The 23,633-nt window shown below is 50.4% G+C and overlaps 1 protein-coding gene across 7 annotated transcripts in view; it reads right to left on the bottom strand.

The window, feature by feature from the left end:
* Positions 1-484: 484 nt before the first annotated feature.
* Positions 485-23,633, bottom strand: part of UBR4 (ubiquitin protein ligase E3 component n-recognin 4) — a 133,976-nt gene continuing 110,827 nt past the window's right edge. For all 7 annotated transcript variants that reach the window (XM_041766729.1, XM_041766730.1, XM_041766734.1 and 4 more), the window contains 16 exons: positions 22,616-22,703; positions 22,230-22,357; positions 20,960-21,067; positions 20,332-20,451; positions 19,406-19,596; positions 18,823-18,996; positions 18,352-18,451; positions 14,292-14,510; positions 13,261-13,374; positions 11,994-12,136; positions 11,421-11,546; positions 10,175-10,369; positions 7,199-7,423; positions 3,998-4,088; positions 3,186-3,348; positions 485-872 (listed from right to left, as the gene is read on the bottom strand). In XM_041766729.1, coding sequence (XP_041622663.1) covers positions 808-872; positions 3,186-3,348; positions 3,998-4,088; positions 7,199-7,423; positions 10,175-10,369; positions 11,421-11,546; positions 11,994-12,136; positions 13,261-13,374; positions 14,292-14,510; positions 18,352-18,451; positions 18,823-18,996; positions 19,406-19,596; positions 20,332-20,451; positions 20,960-21,067; positions 22,230-22,357; positions 22,616-22,703 — 2,250 coding nt within the window. In that variant the 3' untranslated portion in view covers positions 485-807. The remainder of the gene's footprint in view (positions 873-3,185; positions 3,349-3,997; positions 4,089-7,198; positions 7,424-10,174; positions 10,370-11,420; positions 11,547-11,993; positions 12,137-13,260; positions 13,375-14,291; positions 14,511-18,351; positions 18,452-18,822; positions 18,997-19,405; positions 19,597-20,331; positions 20,452-20,959; positions 21,068-22,229; positions 22,358-22,615; positions 22,704-23,633) is intronic.

The raw sequence follows: 23,633 nt of genomic DNA, 5'->3' as shown, positions 1-23,633 counted from the left end.
AAGCACACGAGCATGCACACACGCGCGCGCACACACACACACACACACACACACCCAGCAGAGAGCAGCTCAGGGAAAGGCAGCCACTCGTTATTCCAGTGCGAAGACAGCCCCAGGCCCTCCCCTGACACAGCAAGCCCGAAGCAAAGTCGCCAAAAGCTCTCCGGTGCACAGCTGGCAGGATTACTCCACCACGCCAGCCTCCGGCCGAGGACCAACTCATCGGCTCCACGAGTCTTTGGGTTCCAGCTCTTAAGGCCAAAAAACTAAGAGAGGCTGAGGGGTCTGTTTGAGGAAAGCTCACACTCCGCAAACGTGCTGCCCCAGCTCGCCGGCCAAGAGCAGACGGGCTCCACTGGTACTACCAACGGTGACTCTGACACGGCAGTCGTCCTGTGCTCGTGCGGGAGGGGGCCGCGTGGCCAAGGAGAGCAGCTGGCCAGGGGCGCCGAGGGTGGGTTTAAGCAGCAGGCAACACCTCCTCTTTCAATGTGTACTCAGTCATTCGTTTATTTCTCAAGATGCGCACACTCAAGTGTTGAGTCGGCCAGGACAGGTCGAGGCTCCTAGGTATGTACACGTCCTTCCGTGGCTTGGGTTACAGACAACTTCATAGCTAGTGCACCACACACACAAGATAAAACAGGAAGCCTAAAAACCCCAAGCCACTCCAAGAAGACATGAGGGGGGAGGGAGGAGTGAGGCTGCAGCGTCCCGTGGGGGGAGTCAATGCACAGGAGGGAAGAACACGGAGGATGGAAGGCAAGCTAGCTTCGGTCTCTGCCAACGGCAGCTTCCGCATGATGTTCAAGGGATTGAGTTCAACAGGTCCTTCAGGAAGTTCTCGGGATCGGTGACTTCTGACAACAGGCCTGGAAAACAGGGGCGGGCAGAGGGGTGAGGCGCAGGCACGCAGGGCCCCCAGCCCCACTGAGTCACAGCTGCCCCATCCACGCAGAGAACACGGTGTGCCCCGACAAGCTCCAACACAGCCGCTCCCTGGGGAGACAGTCACCGAGCAAGCACTCTCGTTCTGGCAGAGGAGTCAGCTGTGTTCTAGAACGGGCACCACTGGGTGTTTAAAGGCGTTAATGTGGGGGAGGCTGACCCCATGGCCACCCAGGGCAGAGGCTCTAATCTGGGGCCATGGACCACTGCAGAGGGGGACTGCAGAGGGGGGCTCCAGTCTGACCCTGACTGCAAAGCAGAGGGGTCTTCTGGGGGGAGAGAGTCCATAGCATTCAGCATATTCTCAGAGGGGCCAGGGCCAAGGAAAAGCTAAAACCAGTGCCCCCAAGGGCTGAGAGGAAGGGAGCAGGACAGTAGGCCCCTGGGCTTAGCTGGGCTTCGTTCCAACCATGAGTCCCAGGGCCTGCAACGAGCTGCCAAAGCTCAAGAGCTCTGTTTCCACAACCATCAACCGGACACAGTAACGAGTCCCGGTTCAGTTGCCGTGGGTCTAAATGAGGCCGTGTATGTGAAGGTGCCAGCGCACAGAAGGGGCTCAGTGGCCCTGTGGGCCCCCCACACCTCCCTCACCAAGCAGGGTGCTTCCATTTCACAGGCACAGAGCGGCTAAGCCGGAGGCCTGGTGACATTCCCACTCAAGTCCCTTCCCCAGCATCTGCGCTGGCAGAGGGAAGGCTGGCACCGATCATTACCCCTTATTGGCTCTGGAAGGTGTTTTGCCCTTGCTTTTGAGTAGGGTGTGTCAGATGTTCTGAAATCTTCTACCAGTTTAAACAAAGTAATAAAATCATGCTGTAAAACCAGACCCTGGTGAGTGAAGCCACCGGCTCCCCCTGCCTGTTGGGCTCCCGCTCTCCCCGGCTTCCGGCCAGGGGCACTGCCACCAGCTGCAGGGCGGCTGGGAAGCCCTGAATGAGGCAAACACCTTCCTTCCCCTGCCACCTCCTCCTTCTTGCTCGGACTCTTCCATTCCCACTCACAGTCTTTGTTCGGACATTCCCTAGAGCCCTGGGTGACATGGCAGTACACAGGTCAGCTGCTCATCGGCAGGGACCACTCCTGGGAAGAAACGTCGAGGCTAACGTTTCTTCTGAACCGTGCTGGGCAGTGCCGACGTGGGACCGCCAGATCACAGGTGTGGCAACAGGCTGACAGAGGCCCGTGGCCGTGCTCAGCTTCCGCCCAGGCCACCCTAAAGCATGGACAAATGCTAGTGCAGGCTTTCTCTTGATAGTAGGGTCTGAGAAGAATTATTTCCTGCTTCCTTACACTTCACAAAATCCTCACAATGAACATGAGGGAAAAGTGCAACAAGCTGACACAGGAGTGAAGCAAGGTCCTGCACCCTCAGCCTTGGCTCTGGGAGCCTCCACCCCCCTCCCCACCCCCCGACTTCAGCAAGGCCGACAACGGGACTCTGGTGTCCCAGCATTCTCGGCCTGACAGGGCCCTGAGGTTTGCACCCTGGTGCATTTTCTCCACCACCTCCTCGGCTGTCACCCAGGGCTTGCTGAGGAGATGCAAACAAATTTTAATGTGTTTGTGAGGAGGATGACACATGTGTTGTACACAGCCTCTGTAGCCAGGAGAGAACTAGAATTGTCCTCAGCAGGTATGGGATGAAGGACTGTCTAAGGGTGTCTCAGGACAACAGTTCAAAGTGCTACCCCTGTTCTTCCAAGCCAAGATGCTCTTTGCTCTGTTTTGATATTTACCATTTACCAAATGGTATTCAGAATCAGAGTTGGACTCTTCTCCAACTCCCCAGGGTAGCTGTGACATAAGAAGTCTCAGCCCCCAAGAGGCAGGAAGAAGACAGGTCAGCTCCATGTTAATTCTCTGAGACTGTGAGAAACAGCCAGGAATTTAAAAGAATTTAAGAGACTCTACCTATTTTCCAGGTATGCCCCACAGGAAACATCTAATGTCCATGCCTCAGTTACCCCATCTATGAAGTGGGGGTGACACAGTATCCACCTCAAACACATGAGCAGCACAGGGCCTAGGATGCAGAGTCCCCACATGTCCCAGCTGCTGTTCTTACTCCCAGGGGCCTGGTGTCCCCATCTCTCTTGCAGACCATGTGGGGGGGACCAACAGGCTGGTTCTTCCCAGTAGTTCTGCTGCTGTGAAGATGCAAGCTAAGACCAGCCCCCCTGTGGCACACACGGGTTCTGCTGCAGGAGATCTCTGAAAGATAAAACCTTGACACTGACCAGCCGCATCAAGGAACTCCGAGAAGGTCTCCACTGGCATGAACTCCTCCTGGAAGGTCTTCAGGGCTTTGTCAGCAGCTTCGTAGATGGGCATGTCATTGTGGCGGATGTATTCCGCTAGAGAGCAGGACCAGCCTCCCTCCGTGTTACTGGTAGGCACCTTCTACAAGAACCAACAGGAGACAGGCCCAGGGGCTGGATTACTTAATGTCCCTACTGTCTCAATGCCAAAAAACAGCCCTTCTCCCCCCGCCCCCTCCATACATCAAAGTTTCCCTGGAGGACGTGTTTTGCTTCTAGGAACAGCAAAGTCTCGTGTCATTCCTCTTGCAACCCCTTTATGATGCACCACGTCATGTGACCTATAAGCTACAAGTGACAGCTCTTCCTGCACAGGTCACACCTGTATCCCCCCCAGGAAAGGGACACTCTCACCATGCTTCAACTGAGCTGTCCCATTCAGTCTGTAAAAGGAACACCATGCCAGGGTTCTCTCAAGGCAGAAGGCAGGGTCCCTATGAGTTGGGCTGCAGTGAGTCACACTCACACAATGCAATGAGGTTCCCCAGACAGAGGAGACAAAGCAAACCAGGGATGATCTGTGGCAGGCCTGAAACTGGGTGACAGGAGCGGCCTTGGTTCCAGGTATATGTCACAGACGGAAGGCTCTAAGGTACAGTGTAGACCCCTTCCACAGTAGGTGGTCTGCTTCCAGTGAGAGGCCACTGGAGGAGCAGCGACCCGGACACGGGGCTGGCTCAGAGCCAGCAGCACAGAACTTTCACACCCTCGCAGAAGCCAGTCAGGCCTACCTTGAACATGTTGTATATGAGATCGACGAGGGCCCAGAAGAGAAGGGAAGAGCGGTAGGCAGAGTAGTCCTTCACTGCCTTGTCAGTCAGCCTGGAAAAGAAAATCCCATAGCATGCCCATGAAGACGCCAGACAGATACACACAAGGACAGGCCAGAGCCCCATTACTCTGCACGCCACTCCACTCCAGCCACCTATCTCATCTGAGAAAAGCAGCTGTGGGCAAGAACCTCTGAAGCCTTGACCCAATGATCCATGAAGTACTCATCCTTAGTACAGACTCCCTTCGAAAACCGGGGTGAATCAGAAGTGGGGGAACATAAGGGGCACGTGGCAACCAAAGACCACTGCCTGGAAGACATGCCAAGGAGACCCTTGCATCCCTGTGTTCAGTCCCACATAAGTTCTTGGACTTGACAGGACCTCATAAATGAAGCAGGAAACGGTTCTCCCTCAGTCCTGACGCTCCTCCTGACACATTTTCACGAACAGTCAGCAGACCCAAACCAGCCCAATAAGGGATTTGGCAACCATGGCTGTGTTTGAAGGGGGGGGGGGGGGGGGGGGGGAGGGCTAGTGCTGAGCAAGAGTAATATCTAGGACGGAGGGTGCAACCGACACCTCCTAAATCCTGGGGTAATCCCAGAGCTGCCACCACACCCCTCTGCCTCTGCCCAGGACCATCTCCACTTAGCCTAGTGATTCAGTGCAGGATGAAAGGCCAACGGGCCCTCAGAATGCCAGGGGTGGCCTGTGACCCCATCCCCTGCCCACTTAGCAGACTCTGCTGGTGTGAGGCACAATGACCATCATGGTGGTAAAGCCACTGTGAACACAGAGAACCCAGGACCTCCCCTCTGCACCGGCAGTGAAAGATCGGGACTAGGATTCGGCTTCTACCACCCAGGATCTACAAGAGATTTTGTTTGCAAACTGCGTTCACATCTGCATTAAGTGAAGGCCAGGTGAACCCTTATCACGGAAATTCTGGATCCTACTACACAGTAGAACAAAGCCCATAACTAAAGGAGCTAAAACTTGGTATTAGAGTGTGTGTATGTATAAGAATCAGGAGGGACAGACAGGCAGAGAGCTTATTTATTATCAGAGAAGCCCGGACTATCCTTCATGGCCTCAAGGGGAAGGACTGCTGAGCATGGGGTGGGCCGGCTATACCTACATCCAGTAAATGTGAACAGTAAGAGAGTGAGGCAATTCTGTTTGCTACAATGCTCTTCCTGTTCTGTCCCTGCGGCCCAACAGCCTCCAGAGCACCCACTCTCCCCACCAGGCCCACAAGCGGACTCTATAGCCGACAGTGAAGTCTGCTGCAAGGCAGGCCTGGGGCCGAGGCGGACACCCGCTCCTCTGCACACTGCACACAAGACGCCAGATAAGGCTCTGACGGAAGCCTAAGAAAGTCCAAGGCCTAACTACCGGCAAGTTCCTGGCAGAGGAACCTTCCCTTCGATTTAAACATGCAGAAGAGGTCCTCTTCTCTTGAGCACATTCCTAGAATTTTTATATGGGCTACTGCCTTCCACCCCATCACTGACTTAGGACAAAGTCCCCTGCAAGGGACACTGCCCAACCACCAGGATGATGCCCTCTCGGTCTCTCCTCGGAGGGCATCCTAGTATGGGACTCACACCCACCACCTCCCCCGCTCTGTCTCAGGGGCACCTGCTCGGGCCTCCACCCCACGCCAGGTTTGGCGGCTGCTGTGCTGTAGTAAGCAGGAACCATGAGTGACCTGCCCAACTTAATTATTTCAGGCTAATTAGCAAAGGTGACTAAACTGCCACAGAGAAAACGGCAGCTCGGGAACACAGCCCACACTGGAGTTCCTGAGTAAGCTGTGGCCACGCAGGCTTCTCCTAAATTGCCCGAGACAGTACTGAATTCTGGTCTCCTCACTGAAGGCAAAACAGCTCCCGTGGGTTCAGATTTCACACCCGCCACTGAGAGCTACTGTCCCGCAACAGCCACTTTCTGTGCCATGGATACAGGCTGAGCCTGGCTTATCAACAACCTGGTATCTTTCCGATCTAACTTCTGATTTCAAGCAGCTAGTTCAGCATGAATGCTTTGGACTCTGGGAAACACTGGAAGGTGATATGTCTGGAATGGGGGCAGAGGTCAGGTAGGAAGCTGGCAAGACTTGCCCCCTCCTCCTCTGCACAAAGCAGCTGGCACTGGCCGGGCTCAACAACGGAGCCCTGACCTGGTCTCTCTGAGGGTGGGAGGTGCCGGTGATTGGCAATGCTGGCTTTATCAGAGCCAGGTAGACAGAAGATACCAGGGGTGCCAAGGTAGGCACACGGCTGCTCCCCCCTTGGTCTGTCATGGTCAGGGGCTGGAAAGCTCCTCCTCTGCTCCCTTGTTGGCCTGTGAATGTGGAAATGTTCCCTCAGATCCCAGCAAAAGCAGACAAGATGGATCTTCCAGAAGGGAAGTGGCAGAAGCAAGCTGACAAACCTACACCCTACGGTGGAGCCCAGGGGTGGCAGAGACCGTCAGGGTCACCACGGGCCTAGAGCAGCGCCCTTGGAGTCTGTGCAATGTGTGGAGATCCGTGTGGTCATCTCAAAGAGCTTCCTGTGGTTTACAGGTGTTTCTCTAAAGATGCCGCCCATTTGACCCAAATCCCAGTACAAGGTAATGAAAACAGAGACACTTCCTTCCTGATACGTTGTTCCTTCTTTGGGACGTGTCCACATGAACAGGAGAAAAAGAAAGGCTCGTGGAACATGGCGGAGATGCGATAGCAATATGACCAAGGAGATGCGATAATGAACTTTTCATGATCAGAAAAGAAAATCCCTAGTGCAGCCATGCAGGAGCCCTCCCAGTTTAAGGCCAGCCAGGACTGGGAAAACCCAGTTACCTGCCCAGCTCCCTGCTGGCCCTAATTCTCATCAGTCATCTCACCCTATGCCTGGCTGGCTGCTTCTCTGAACTCTTCCACAGACTAAAGCCTGGCTCCACCTTCCTAAATGGCTAAACTCGAGACCCAGAGGTGGCCAAGCACCTACCAGCCATTGGGTCTAGACTATTGGCATGACAGACGGAGACTGAGAAGGGACAGAAAGGCCCTTCACGACGGGCCCAGACGAGCAGGCCCTTCACTTAGCACACAGGGATATACCATGCAGACACTAGGCAGCCCAGAGGACGGTACCTCCCGAAGCAGGGACTGACCTGGTGGCTCCGCCTGGAGCCACTGCCCGGGCCTGAGAGGTCACCAGCAGCCTCCGCAGGATTTCCACACGTGTGGCTCTCCACTTCTCGGGGGGCAGGATGTGGAGGGCCAGGACTGTGAAATAGTGGGGCCCGTCCACTTCAAAGGCACTCTCCACCCACTTCTCCTTGGGCTGCTCCAGAAAGCCCTGGAGGTTCTTCTCCTCTCGGGAAGTTGCTCGGGTTCTGTAACAAAAGGGACACAATGAAACCAGGGTACAAACAAGGCACCAGCAGCAAGACGGAAGGAGATTTGGTCAATATCTCATCTTTCCAGCTTCAGCAATGCTTGGATCATGGAACACAGCCACCCCCTCTCCGAGAGCTGCTTCTCCCCTTCCAAGCCCTCCTTGGTGGCATTCTCCTTGCCTCCACCAACCCCCAGCTCGGCTCTGAAACAATTCCAAACAACTTCCTGGCTCCTGAGCCCCTGGCTATGGTGGGCACATACACAAACACTCCATCAAATGCCCTAACAACCCTGAAAGGTGACAGCTAGTACGTTTTTACCACAGTATCAGAAGCCCAGAGAAACGACGGGACCTTGCCAAAGCCAACAAGTCAGTAAGTGAGGGGGCCAAGGTGAGCCCAGAATCTGACTCTACAAGCCAGCCTGTGTTCTCACTTGCCCCACGCAGTCCTCACAGCTTGGCTATCTGCACGACATTCCACCAGTTCCCTCTCTGGGCACTCTGCTTCGGTGTTTCCTTGTGCATCTATGTCCCCTCCTCCATTTGAATAGCTAACTCTGGGCAAGCACTGCTCTGTTCTCCCTCTTGCCTACAGTGATGAAGTGATCACTAACTCACCACCAGGCACCCACTCTGAGCTTGAAATGGATCACTTTACCTAAACCCAGACAAGGGCCCCAGAACTCAGGGGTACCAGCAGTACCCCAACTCCGAAAAGGGGAAACAACAGAGGAGATGAATATGCAGAGAACGGAGCTTTCTGCACAAAGTCACAGTGGGGAATGGAAGAAATAGGCTTCGAACCCCGGCAGTCTGGATGCCGACCCAGCCTTCCATGTTCCGATCCTTGTAAATGCCCCTCCCTCCCCAGCTTCCACAAGCAGCCACTGGAGCTATGTGGAGACGTCACTGTAGGCTTTCCTGATCACAAATTCCTGACTCTATAACATGGATGATGCTCTCACACCAAGGGCACCTGATGGTCTAACCTCATCCTGTGGGAGAAGAAAGAAAACTCGACCCCAGTAGCCACGAGGATCAAAGTTACCAGGCCTGCAGAGACCACTGGCAGACACTGGACTATGGGAAAGCAGGTAGGGATGGTTTAAGGACACACTGCTTCCTTCTGCACCTGAAGAATGGATACGGATGGCACAGATGGACATACCCTACTTGACTTTCCGGAATTAGGAGTCGGAAGCTCTCCGCCACTGTAGTACCTGCCCAACTCTGCTCCAGCTCACGGTGGGATCTACCTGCCCGTGTGCACAGATGTGCCACCCAGGCACCACACTCACACCAGGAGGAAGCGACCAGCTAGGGAAGCGGTCTGCGGATGGGCAGCAGTGCCTCTTCATGAAACATCCAGGTCAGCCTCTGACCCAGACATCTAGGACACAGCAGACTCCCTCCCCGACCAAGCAACTTGAGCATGAGTTACTAGTATCTGGCGCCTGAGAAAACCAGTGCCACCGGGAGTCACTGGCTCTCTTCTGCCAGGCAAATCATGCTGCCTTTCTGGGGCTGTGTTTCCCCCCTGGAGTAGAGCGGTGCACTCTGCCTCAGAGCTGCCAAGAGACAGGTCTCCACAAGGCCAAGGGCTCTGTCAAAGGCCCCACGAACACCGGTAATTAGCACTGCTTAGGCCTGCAGCAGTCTGGAGAGTGCGAGCATCTGTGCTGTTGATGATGTGGGTGTTCCTTCTGACGGTCCCAACAGCTTAGCAGCTGATGTCATGTGCTGATGAGACCTGCCTGTGCATCTTTTTCACAATGAGGGCTGCGGTCTGGAAGCCAGCCTCCTATCACCCCAGGAAATGGGAGGGAAGAGGAAAACAATATTGCTGAAGACAGAAGACCAGAAAGGACAAGTGATGGATTGTCCTTGCCGCCCAAGCTGCCCTGCAACTGCCTCAGGGGGACCGTGCCCGGCCTCTCTGCAGCCGGCCAGTTCCCCGCCCAATGCAGGTGTCAGACTTGTTGGAAAACAGGGTAAAGCAGAAAAGTGTTTAAGAGCTAAAGTATGTTAAATCTCCTAATTCGCTTTTAAAATCTGGGCTGAAAATGAACAAGTACTATTCTCTATCCTAATGCTTCTTTAAAATTACACTTTTCATTATCAGCCTCACTGTTCCATGTGGGACTCACAGATGAAAATACAAGCCTGCTCTTCTCCTGGCTATTAGCTGACTTTCTCAGATAATCTCCAACATACCCTGCCCCTTGACTTGCTAGAGCACTATTAACTGGCGAGGAAACAGGGATAGCAAGTCCGGTCTTCCGTTTATGAGAAGGGTCCTTGGTTCTGCCACAGCCCCCAGTTGTGAAACCTTGTTACACCTGGTGTGCCCTTGACAGTGATGGCGTGGGGCTCTGACCCACCGCCTCTCCCATCCATGAGCACCAAGTCCCGCAAGAATTAGAGGCTACGGTGTAGTAGAAGCTAAGGAGGTCTTTTGGCAGGTCTGGCCTTGGCCAGTTCCAGCTCCCCTCTGGGCTGAGAGTCAGTCCAAGGACACAGCCCTCGGATGCCCACAAGGGGAGCTGGATTGATCTGGAAAGGAAGTCACCCATATCACCTTATTCTGTATGACTCTAAAAAGCTGCAGATGAACATGCATGCTTTAGTAAAGGCTACCTTAGGTCAGCCATTGGGTCTGCAGCTAACTCAGGCAAACGTGAGAAAGCGGAGACCTTGCTGGGCAGGTGGGCTGGGCAGAGGTGCCCATGGGGGGTGAGATACTGACGTGTTCAGGACGTAAAGCACAGTGTGAATGATGTACGGGATCAGGTGAATGTTGCTCTCCCGGCCGCCTCCGCCGGTGTCTGCGCTGAACGACTGCTCCATGGCGAAGCGCAGGAAGAGCAGCTTGATGTCGTGGATGTTGAGCTGGTACGTGGGCTCCCGCTGGCCCGTACACTCCTGGAGGTAAGTGTTGTGCCTAGGAGGCAGCAGAACAAACGTGGTGAACAAAGCAAGCTCCCTTGGGGAAAGCCCAAGTTGGAAGGCAGAGCCTCCCTGGGCGCCACATGGCCTGATGGCTGCAAAGGTCACATGAGCAGAGGGGTGAAGGGGAGAGCCAAGGACAGGAGCTGGAGCCCACAGCAAGATGGGAGCAGAGGACATTTCCATTTCTGCCGTGATAGAATGTGATGCTCTCTAAGCTTTGAGAACTCGCCAGTTTTGGGAGGAGGGCACTTCCTGATGGACAAATGTCACATAACATATCATGGCCAAGCCTGGAAGTACATCTTGGAAAAAGAAATGTGGAAGGCATGCATTCTGACAAGGTGATCTATCCCTAAGAATCTTTTCTTCAACCCCCAAATGAAAGATAATTTTCTACTCAATATATGCACTCTGCTTCACTCTGTGACCTCAGGTAATTTACTCGACCTCTCTATGCCTCAATTTCTTCATCCAGAGAATGTGTATAGTAACAGCACACGGTAAGCACTTCAATACATTGCCCATCGTTATTACTGCCAGGTATCTTTCCATCCCTGAGCCTTCTGATAAGACTCAGGGTTGGGCACCACTCCTCAAAGCATCGGCAAGAACGGGGACTTCCTCCAAGTTTTAGGAACTCTACTCTGGATTTGAGGATGAGGGAGGCTTCAAAGCAGCCTGATATCTCCCCATGCCACTGAGCTGTCTGCATTATTCAAACCTTAGAAGCACACACCGCAGAAGAGATATCTGAAAATTTTAGCTCTGACAACAAAGTCAGGGTCCTGTGTCTTAGGCACCAAGATGAAGAAGGGAGAAGAGGTAGCAGACAACCAGAAGTTCCATGTGGTGCACCAGACATGGGGGTGCTGGCTTCTCGCAGCTAGGTTCCTCCCTTTGCCAAACGGCTTCCCTGCCAGCATACAGAGACCAGGGTTCCCAATGACAGTGACAGGCCTTTAGGCTGAGCTAACAGCTGCTGATTTTCCCCCATATCCTGGGACCACCCCCCTTTTCTGCCAAGCACATTGCTCAACACTCACCTTGCCAAGCAGGTGGCAAAAGCTGATTCAGGGACATGGGGCCCCCAGACTGGAAGGAGTCCATTGCACTTAGTGTTGGCATTCTGAAGGGCAGCACTTTCCCACTCTTCTCGGCCACGAGCCAGCCTGGATTGGGAGGAAAGCAGGGAAAAGTGACCACTGGAATTGATTTGGCAACCAAGCACCTGGGCAAGTGGGGATGGAGAAGTGTTTGCTAACACTAAGGAAAAAAGTTAGGCCATGCACCTGACTCCACAGAGAACAAGCTCTTTGCATTACAATATGGTAAATACCAGCTTCACTGCTTCAGGGAAGCAAGGTTGCTTTCTCCACCCTGAGGCCAAAAGCCAAGTGGATTTTCCTAGTCATATAGCATGAATGGCTTACAGACCATGGTTTAAGGCATGACACCCTACTTCCCTGAGACGAAAACCTCACAGTTGGCATCCTATCCCCTCCTAGCACAGGGCCCTGGGCAAGCTGCCCATTCCTCTGAAGTGACACAGGCCTGGATGGAAACACCGGAGGAAGAAGCCTCCTGAGGGGCCCTCTGGCGCAGGTGCCAGGGCCTACCTGACGGCAGCCAGGTGGCAGTCGTAGTGCACGATGTTGAAATGGGACACGGTGCTGTAGCCCTGCTGTTTCCGGGGCTTATTCTCCATCTCTTCCAAGGCTACCCGCTTGGTGAAAGTATAAATGCCCAGGACTTTTGTAGGCTGCAAAGACACCAGTAAAAGGAGGAGAGGTGAGACGAACTCCAAGGCAGGCTTTGGGAGGAAGCAAAGCAGAAGAGCAGGAACCCCAGGGCCTCCCCTGGGAAGAAATGCACCCAAAGAGGGGGCGATGGGTCAGAACCCCAGTTGCTGGGTTAAGCACCTGGCCGGGCACAACCCCAGTGAGAGGAGGAATGTGGGGGGACAACCACAATAAAGCAGGTGCTATGCCGATGGGAAGGCAGACATGGAAGCCTCCTCTGTCACTCTTTTCTCTTTGCTGTTTTATTTACTTTAAAAGGAAGAATAAAGGGATCCCTGGGTGGCTCAGCGGTTTGGCGCCTGCCTTTGGCCCAGGGCATGATCCTGGAGACCCGGGATGGAGTCCCACATCAGGCTCCCTGTGTGGAGCCTGCTTCTCCCTCTGCCTGTGTCTCTGCCTCTCTCTCTCTGTGTGTCTCTCATGAATAAATAAATAAAATCCTTTAAAATAAATAAATAAATAAAAATAAAAGGAAGAATAAAGTATCTTCCCAGTAAGTCACTTGCTCGACAAAAGTTATCAGGCAGTTCCCAGGAGCCTGTGCCATAGCAGGATTTATGAGGCTTGCAGCCCTTCAGTAGCATGAATGCCAAGCAGGACATTCAAGTTGGAGGAAGAGGACATCTTACAGGCCTTTAGGAGAACAAATGGGTCACTTGCTCTGCTCCTCTCAGTCATAAATCTAATTTGGTATAAGACCTGATCTTCTGAAGCAGCAGGGTATATTTTTAAAAGCCCTAAGTCTAGAGTCAGAGAAGCTTGGGCTAGAATTCTGGCTCTGCCATGTGACCCTTATTTTCACATCCATAATTTGGGGATTTGTAGGGTTACAGACAAAATTACAGAAAGCTCTGGGCATTGGGACTAGTATACAGAAGGCATACAATAAGTGGTGCCAAGGATGGTGATGAAGATTAATGTTCAGAGCAGTCTGCTTTCCTCCCTTTAGAGAGGACAGCCAGCCCTGAGACAGCCCTGAGACATGCCCTGACATCAGCCCATAAAAGAATGGGAAGGCCTGCAGGAGAGGACGCCACCGGAGCAAGCAGCCAGGCTGTGCATCAGGTCCAGGCTGAGCACATACCTGGAACTTGTACCCTTCCCTGCAGATGCAGCATGTGAGGCCTGGCTCCTCAATCAGCTCCTCCATCTGCTTCAGGAGCGCCGTCTTGGTCACCACCTGGCCCTTCTCGTTTGTCTGCAGGGGAAACCCAAAGGGCATGTCAGAAGGGGATATCTACCCACCCCCCAGCCTAGCCTGCGATGCTCAGAAACAGGGCTGCCCTTCCATAGACACTAGAGGGAGGATGCATGGAAAGGAAACCTCTGTAGGTAGCTTCTGATGAGGGTTAAGACCCAGATTCTTATGCTCTTCTCTTCTGAAGGAAGCGCTGAGGCAGAGGAAACTATCTGGCTGAAGTCTGGCAAGCTACCACAGGATATAAGAAAAGCCCCCTTTCTTTGTGCCAGCACTCCCAAGTCTCAGCTGCCAAGGGCTGTTGCATGAGGATTCACATGATGGTTCCCATGGGAGTTCTGAAACTGCTGACATCCAGCTTGCTACTCTGGAGAAAGCTCTCATAGGGCCACTGCTTCCTCCAATGTGGGGCAACAAAAGCAGACCGTCATGTCCAACATATGTGGGTTCAAACTCTTGTCAACTTCTTATTAATAATATGCCTTGGCCTATTTCCTTTGCTTCTTGCCTCTATTACTTTAACCAGAAAATGGGCATAGTAGTATCACCCTCACAGGATCACATGAGGGCTTAAATAACATCTTACAAGCAAGGTGCCCAAGCATAGTGCCTGGCAAATACTAAATCCTCCATAAGCAAGGGTTATCCCCATTTTTACTGTTTTTGTGAACTTGTTAAGTCACTTAACCTCTTGAGTCCCATATGTGTAAAGGGACCATAGTCACACCTCTGAGGGTTGTCAGGAAGATCACAGAAGGTAAAGCACCTGGCACAGTGCCTGCCACACCTAGTTCCCTCCTTCTCGTCAGCCTTCACCTTCATCATCCTCAAACCAGCTCTGTCCTGAAAGAAGCACGGCTAGCTCCTCCTCAACAGCGTAGACAAGAATGTGAGGGACTCCCAAAGAGTGGCTTTACCGTCATGCCCAGGGTGCCCAGAGCCTTCTGCCGCATTGCCATGGCCATGCGCTTCTTCTCAGCGCGGGTCTCCCTGCGGGCAGCATCGATCTTCTTGTTTACATCAGGGTGCTCCCGCAATGCCTCTAGTAGGTTCTCTGCCAGGGTCCCAATGCCCTCATCACTGGACACCTGTTCCAGTTTATGTAGGTTTGTGATGGAGTCTGTTCCAATCAGCACCTATCAAGTAGAGACCAGAGAGATACATGCTTCCATTTAGGTAAACAAGCATTCTGTCCAGGAGCTTATAGGTTTATAACACTCAACAGACTGTACTCAATCTCATGTCAACTGTTTAGATTCAAACAGATCCCTCTGAATGTGTGTTTCCAAAGTTTCAACAAATGGAGGAGGGTTTGGGTCTGTCACTGACCTCTGACTAGTCATTCTGCTCTCTGGCTCCAGTGCCCGGTCTATAAGGTGGGGATGGTGTCAGGGTTACAATGAAGATTAAAAATTAGTCACAAATGATTAGCTGTAAAGCACCCAATACAGTGAAGGAGAAAGGGGCTTGGGAAAGATTCCCTAGAGCAGCAGCACCTGATGAGGCCTGGGTGGTGGGGTCAGTGACCACACAGAGCAGAGCACACCTTGACATTCATAGGGACTGTGCTAAGTTCTTCCTCCAGGAGCCCTGTGTCCACCAAAAGCAGGAACAGGATTTTCTAGGCCTAGAGATATCAGAGATACAACTACAGTGGGAGTGGGGATAAGTGAGGATCTTGTTTAAAAATAGGTATTACCAAGAAATCCCTATGCTTAAGGCTGGCAGTTACCGCACAACATGGATGGGAGAACAAATATGGAAGGCAGGGCCGGTCCAACAAAGCTCTCCAGGTGAGTGGAGAAGGAGCACTGTACTATTAAAATCCCCCACCCCGGGATCCCTGGGTGGCGTAGCGGTTTGGCGCCTGCCTTTGGCCCAGGGCGCGATCCTGGAGACCCGGGATCGAATCCCACGTCGGGCTCCCGGTGCATGGAGCCTGCTTCTCCCTCTGCCTGTGTCTCTGCCTCTCTCTCTATCTCTCTTGACTATCATAAATAAATAAAAATTAAAAAAAATAAAAAAATAAAATCCCCCACCCCCTGCATATGTGTATTATAATGCTAATTACTACCGCAGAGGTTTGACAATAAACAGAAAACAGAGCCAACTTGCAAGGTGAAAGCTCAACACTCAACTAAGACCACTCACTGGCTTATAAACCTGCCCTCAGGGCAGGTATGCTTCAAACCTGCACCTCAGCAAAACTACAGGGCATCTGATGTTTCCTGTTCCTAGATGCTGAGCCCACTGGGTGACTGCCTACAGAATGCTGCACAAGCACCCTGACCTCCTCACACTGGGTGGTAGCTCCATGCCGGTGCGTGCATGCACACACATCTGCGTGAAGCAGTGCTCTGGTGCCAGGGGGACAAAGTCCCAACCCTCTTGAAGCCTATATTCTACCTGGGCATGTCCAGTGTGACAGAATGAGCCCCCTTACACCCTGCTTCAAACCTCCTAGGTTCTCCACCTCCTTCAAGGGCACCACCACTCACCTGTCGTACAACCCAGAAATCGAACAGAGTTCTCGACTCATCTAGCTTCTTGGCAACCCCCATGTGTAACCAATCTCCAAATCCCATTCATTCTGCCTCCCACACCGCTGCTGAAGCCATCTGCTATCCACCTCACACTCTAGCTCAGCTGGCTTCATCTCTTACCTAGATTATGATAAAAGGCAACCAACCATCTCTCCTGTCATCTATCCTCCTTCCGGTTCATGGCCCGGGTCACAGCCCTCAGGATAAAATGTATACCTCTCCTCTTCAGAGAACATGCCCTGGAACCATGCTGCATCGGGGCCAGCTCTCACCACACCTCGCCCCCATCATGCAACTGCTCTCAAGCCCCAGAGCACTTCCAGCATCCTTTGGCTCTTGAGCCTTAACAGGTGCCATTCTTTCCTCCTTCCTTTGGCCCCTTTCATATTGCACTTAATCATCTTCACACTTCAGTTATCATCATGTATGAGGCACAGGCTGTGACCACCCTGGTCACCAACGTCACCTCAGCCTAGCGCAGTACAGACACACAACAAGCGCTAAACAAAAATGTGTTGCTAGGAAGCGAATGGTCCCAAGTGTGAATGCCAAGTTCCTAACCAGATAAAGTCTTAGCCTAGAGAAAAAAAAGTAATTCGACTTAGTAACTACAAAGAAGTCTGGAAAACAGCTGACCCGGGCTTGGCCACATCACAGCCCTACTCCTGGATTCACCCACATAAAAAACAGATGTTACAAGAACATAGAAACGAATATATGTGAAGACTCCCATGTAAGAAAAATTACTTTCGCAAAGGTGTGCTAATTATGACTATCCCCACTGACCTGAACAAAAGTCTAGACAACAGAGACTGGAAGAGACACAGGGAAGAATCCTATAGCCAAGCTACCCTACCCTATTCTTGGAATGAGTCATCAGAACAGATTACAAGAGTGTTATACTATATGTTGGCAAATTGAATTTAAATTAAAAATCGCGAAATGAGAATGTGGGATTCCATTCGATGCAGAACACGATATACAGAAAAAAATCCAGCCCCAAGACCTCTTCAAAGCTCAACATTAAAAAAAATCCATTTAGAAAATGGGCAAAAGATACGCGCAGGCAGGTCACTGAAAATGACACGCAAAGCACAGGGAAAGCTGCATAGCACCATTTACCATTAGGGAAATACAAATTAAAATCCCAGTGAAACATCACCACCATTCATTTTATCAAAGTGGCAACATGCCACCAAATGCTGATGAGGATGCAGAGAAAGTAGCTCACTCATGCACTGCTGGTGAGAATTAAAAATGGAGCAATCACTCACTCTAGAAAAAAGCTTGGTAGTTTCTAATAAAACTAATTCAGCAATTACTGTACAATCCAGCGACTGCATGCCTAGGCATTTATCCTAGAGAAATGAAGATTTCTAAACACACACAAAACTACACATGAATGTTTATGGCAGTTTTATCTGTAACATCCAAAAACTGGAAACAATCCAGAAGTTCTTTAACGGGTGAATGGTTAGGCCACCTGTGGAACCCACACCATGGAACTCTAATAAGCAGTAAAAAGAAAAGACCATCAATGTATATAACCTAGATGAATCTCCCAGAAAATTATGCTGAGTGAAAAAAGCCAACCCTGAAAGGCTACATGCTGTCTGATGCCATATAGAACATTCTTGAAGTGACGAGATTATAGCCATGTAGAGCCTATCAATGGTTGCCAGGGGTCAGTGGCAAGGCAGATGTGGGTATAAAAGTCAACAGGGGGATCTCTGTGATAAAACTCTCGTGAATCCTGACTACATTGATGTCAATAATCCCATGATATTACATATGGTTTTCTATGACATTACCATTGAGAAATGGGTACAAAAGATTTCTTAACTGCCTGTAAACCTGTAATTATCTCAAAATGAAAAGTTTAATTTAGAAAAATCTAGCCTGGCCACCTGTCTGGGCCACTCAGGATCTGTGAGGGGTACCAGATATACCAGCTCGGTGGGGACAGATCAGGGATGAGGAGCAAAATGGAATGGTGGGCCTCTCCGAGAACAAAGTTTCCAGCTGCCTGAAGCAGAGCAGGAAATGGTGGTGATGCTACCATAAATGTCCCAAATGATTCCAATGGCTATACCCAGAAATCAAAACTGTTTTATATTACACTCTGGCTAGCCATACCTTCAGTTCAACTACTGCTCAGCTGACCCATGAGATGATAAAGCCCCACCTAAGAATGAGTTGAATGAGGAAGTCACAAGCATAGCTTACTCCTCTCCACACAGAGCTGAACCAGATGACCTCTGAGAGTCCTCTCTACTCTAGGGGTCTTACATGCCAGGGGAAGTCACATCCTGAGGCTAATTAAGGTGGTTATCTTCATTCAGCCACGGCAGATGAGATGAGAGTGTATAGTTCCTTCATCATACATGTCCTACCTCCAGAATAAAGTCCACAGGCATGCTGGCTACTCACTCACCTGGGTGGCAGGGTGCTGGACAGCCAACCCTCGAAGAAGCCTCAAGATGAATGGCAGGGCTGGGCGAGATAAGAACTTTTTCCAGATGTCAGCATCCAGACTGCAAAGGAAAAGAAGGCTGATTAGCAGGCTGGAGGAGCAACGCCTATCTAGAACCTGGTGTTAATTCTATTCTGGCTTACTGAAATAGAACTCTTCAAGACGGCCATGAAGAATCACATAAAGGATCACCTCGCTCAGCTATGTAGCCAGATAGAAGTGAGTATTCTAAATAGAAACCAACAAGCTGCCACTCGTTCCTCAGCCCCAAAGGGCTCTGCGGTGGCTAAGGGGTCACCTTGACAGTTCCTGGAAGGGGAGGGAGACCCTCAGGAGGGCCAAAGGGACTATGTGAAGCTTTAGGCTACAATGATAAAGGGGAAAAGGAACCAGAAGAGGGAAAGAAAACAGCCATTCTAATAGAGTTCTCACTTCTTGGCACTGGGAATGTGTTTTTTCATATAGTCCAGTGCACTCTGGGTGATTCCCTTCTGGAGAATCAGATCTTTTAGCTGATGCCCATTGCTGCTGTTCTTGATGCCAGCTGCGATCTTACAGAAGCAGTCCAGGAAGACTTTATCATCCCCACTGTGGTCTTCATCATACCTGGAGCACAGAGCAGAGACTCAGGGTGTGAAGGAAATGACAAACATGCATCTTGTTATTCTCTTGGTTAATGATCTTCATCCAGGAGCCTGCTGATCTGGTTCCTGCCACCCCCTCTTACCTGCTACGTCCCTCAAAACTCCCAACATTCTCTTGTGTTTTCCTGCTTTTGCACACATGATTCCATCTTGTCATGCCTGTCTCATCTCACCAGCCCCTCCACCATCTCTGCCTAGCCAACATAACACAGTAATATACTGACTCCCCAGTTACAATTGAACCCCTTAAAGGCCAGAAAGGCACACAAATATCTAATAGAAATTCAGGTGATTCTTCCCTAAGTCTTACAGAACTAGCTCAGGGTATCAGTGAGGACCCTCACATAGCCATCTGAAATCCAAGCACTTACTTGTCAAAACTACAATATGGCTTGAACCGCTCCACCAAGATCTGCATTTTCTCCAGTTCGCCAAAGGATAGGTATGGGATGATGCGAAGCAGGCCCTGGAGCACACTAGGGTTGGAGCGAACAAAGGTGCTATTAATCTGGTCCAAGAGCATCACAAGCTGATCTTTGTCGCCTGTCAAGAGGAGGTTGCCCTGCAGTAGAAAAGAGGACAGAAGGCTCAGTTACAGGGTTAGGACTCTGGTCAGCTGATAGCTGAACCCCAGACGTTACCCCCACACTGAACCCTGATCAGAAGCAGCCCTCGAAGAACTGTTTTGGCACTTCCTGGGAAATAATGAATAGTATGAGTTCCACTTGATACCAGTTTTTAAGATCTTGTGTGGCTCTGTTTATAGTCTCAGACAAATTGTTAACATAATCTCTCCACCCCAAGGGAATCCAGGCTGCCCGGTACTGACTGGATCATCCCTCTAACCAAAACATTAGTACCAAGACGGACAGGGGAAGGCAAGGGTGTGACTGGCTGAGAGAAACTGAACCAGGAGCTAAAGACCTGGGTTCTCCACCTGATTCTGCTGCAGCCAACTATGGAACACTAAACAGCTCCTTCACTTCTCTGGGCTTAGAGTTCCCTTAACTGGGCAATGAGGGGCTGGGCTAAGGCCCCTATCAGCTGGAACATGTCAGCATTCCATCAATGAGCAGCTTCTGATTCAAAGAACATCCTTAGCAGCTTGGTTTCCTCCGAATCCAGATTCCATGCCTCAGTGTTGTCATGTCACCATTAGCTGAGCTTTGTCATTTCTATGACCTGAGCTCAATCAATCTTGGTGGACACAGGTAGACACACAAATAAGCCCACTGCTGCCAGTGAGACACAGTATGTGCTCCCAGTGTTTGCAGGCAGACAGACTGGCCCCACATACCTTGTCCTCACTCAGGGGCTCAGCGTTGGATTCATCCAGAATGATCTCCATGATGCTAAGTACCTGCTCAGCCACAGTTGCACCACCACTGTCCTTGCTTTCCTGCTCAGCTACCAGGGCCTGTAAAGGATACCCAGTTACACCGGGAATAAGACCACCACCGCTCACTGCTGATGGGATCTGCTCCTCACCAGTGTCCTTCCTGGTCTTACCCCCAATACGTGTATGTGTGTGCACGCGCATGTCAGAGAGAGACACGTGTAGACTTCTGCAGACAATGAAATCGTGATGCTCCAGATCTCTATCTTGGTTGCCCCAAGGACATTGGCACTAATTCTCCAACGCTGTACATCTGGACTGTTTTAACAGACTAACTTCCTCTGACCTCTGATCTGAATTCGGGAAAAGGACCGGGAAACTCTTGCATGTCCCAGCAGCAGCATAGGGGTGAGCCAGCAAGAAAAGAGACAATTTAAATGGTCCATACCTTGGGGCCAGTCAGCTAGACAGAGATAAAGGGTCTGAAAAGTCCACAAACCCATTTCATCTGAGACCAGAGCTGAGATGCCCCTGCCCCCACCCAGGACTCCTGAGGCTCACTCTATTGTCTGCAGCCCATACTCCTTACCAGGTTTAGGGTCCCCAGCATGACATTCAAGGTGTTCATTTCCAGCTTAACCAGCTGCTGTCGGTTGACTTTCACCTTTACGCAGTAACTAAACAATTTCAGGAGTACCTGCCAAGAAAAGCTGGTCAAAACCCAAGAGGCCATCTGAGAGTGTAAGACAGGACAAGCAAGAAAGAAATGTCTGAGAGGGGTCACATACAATCAGTAGGTACTCTTCCTGAAAAGTGGGGAACAATAAGGAAAAGTGTTTTCTTGAAAGGACATGATAAGGTGGGGGAGGATCTCAAGCTAGGTTGGCATTTTAAATGGCAATGTTCTCTGGCAACAGCCCACGTGGGCTCGGCAGAGCGTATCATCTCTAAGACTATGGCTATGATAACCAATTCCTACTGGAACAGGTGATGCTTTGTTGTTTCAGGGAAATCCCAGTATTAACTCAGACTCTAATAGTAAACAAAGATTCCAAAGCTCATGGCCTGTGGGAGCACAGAATCACGTAGGTCACATACCTATATATTTACTTTTTTTTTTTTTAAATAGATTCTATTTGTTTATTAATGGGGGGGGGCGCGGGGGGGGAAGAGAGAGAGAGGCAGAGGGAGGAGCAGGCTCCATGCAGGGAGCCTGACATGGGACTCAATCCCAGGTCTCCAGGATCAGGCCTGGACTGAAGGCGGCACTAAGCTGCTGAGCCACCTGGGCTGCCCTATATATTTACTTTTTGAAGTAACATTTTTCCTTTATCAGGAGGATATTAAAAATATATTTCTTAGATTTTAATTTTTTTTAACGCTATTTTAAAAACTATTTTAATTCTCTACATAGGTCATTTAAAATACGATTACAATAGGTGTTCTCCTATCCTCTGGAGTGAAAAATAATAGTGTAATGTTTATGGTGCCTTTGGGATCCTCTAGTCCTTAGAAAATAGTTGGATCATCACTCAAACAAGATCCTACCAAAAAAATGAAAAAGCTACCTACAAATTCAATTTAAAAAAGCAACAGTGATAATAATGGACTCAAGTACAGTTTCACAGGGAAAGTCAGGCAGGCACTGGCTTTGCCCAGGGGAGGAAGGCCAAGAAGCAGGGGAGGGGGAGCTGATGGAACAGCAGGCTGAGGGAGGCTACCAGGCCCTTGGCTGGCTTGCCCTGGCCCGTGGCACCATGCCACCCTCTAGGGCTTCATAGCACAGTGGCCACAAGCTTCTCTTCACAAGGGCCATTCTCAAAGCAGAGGGTTGGTCCCACATGCTGTCCCCAACTCACGGTGAGAAGGTGGCGTCCCTGCTTGAAATCTTTGATCCCAGCCAGTCTGTTGAGCATGCACTCCAGGCCCCCACACTGGGCCATCACACCAGCCATCTTATATACTTCCTCTTCATCTTCTTCTTCATCTGAGGGAGGAGGGAAGCCAAGCAGAAATGGCAGGGAAGGGAAGGATGGAAATAAAACAAATAATCCTCTTCTGACTGACAGCTAGTTCCCTCTTTCTTATCTCCAAGAAAAGCATTGACACTTGGATGTTAATGTACGAGACTGAAGCCAATTACGATTATTTACTCAAATATATGAAAATATATACAACCACCGTCACTAAAAAAAGCCAAAAACAAACCCCAACCCAACATGCAGCAGTGTCTGTAAGGGCCTACCTGTGGTGGAGTCCAGGGACTCAATAAACTCCTCAGTGGCATCACCCAATAGCCCACGCATGCGGTAAACAATCCTCATGGGCTCTCCCTGAACAGAGGCAGGTAGACAAAGGGGCTTGTAAACAGGTTTAGAAAATGCAAAGGACTTAATACCTGGCCTCGTTCTTCTACTTCTCTATATGATCTTAACCACAACATCTAGAATTCAAGCATGCTGCAACTCACGTAGTGGAAAGGAAGCTAATTTTATGTAGCGTCTACTATGGGCCAGGAATTGTGTGAAGCATTTTATAAACACAATCTCATTTAATTTCATTAAAATTGTATGTAACAAAAATAATTACTATTATTTATTGAGTGTTTTACTCTGTGCTAAGTTCCATGCTAATCAAGCACATCTTACACTAGGTTAAGCAGCTTTTTCAGAGTTATCCAGTGATAAGCACAGTCTAATTCCAAGCCTGTGCCTCCTTCAGGAGCACAAATTCTCTCTAACCAAAGGGACCACAACCCAAAGAATCAGGACAAGCAAGATCAATTAGATTAAAGAGCTTTAGAAGATGTGGTATATGGGCAGCCCCGGTGGCTCAGCGGTTTAGCGCCGCCTGCAGTCCAGGGTGTGATCCTGGAGACCCAGGATCAAGTCCCATGTCAGGCTCCCTGCATGGAGCCTGCTTCTCCCTCTGCCTGTGTCTCTGCCTCTCTCTCTCTCTCTCTCTGTCTCGTGAATAAATAAATAAAAATCTAAAAAAAAACAAAAAAAGAATAAAATCTTTAAAAAAAAAAAGATGTGGTATATGTATACAATGGAATATTACTCAGCCATTAGAAACAACAAATACCCACCAATTGCTTCGACGTGGAATGAACTGGAGGGTATTATGCTGAGCGAAATAAGTCAATTGGAAAAGGACAAACATTATATGGTCTCATTCATTTGGGGAATATAAAAATTAGTGAAAGGGAATAAAGGGAAAGGAGAGAAAATGAGTGAAAATATCAGTGAGGGTGACAAAAC

Source organism: Vulpes lagopus, chromosome 8 (assembly GCF_018345385.1).
Source record: "Vulpes lagopus strain Blue_001 chromosome 8, ASM1834538v1, whole genome shotgun sequence".
Classification (NCBI taxonomy): Eukaryota; Metazoa; Chordata; class Mammalia; order Carnivora; family Canidae; genus Vulpes; species Vulpes lagopus.
Note: the sequence above shows the minus strand (reverse complement) of the source record. Positions and strands in the feature narration are given on the sequence as shown.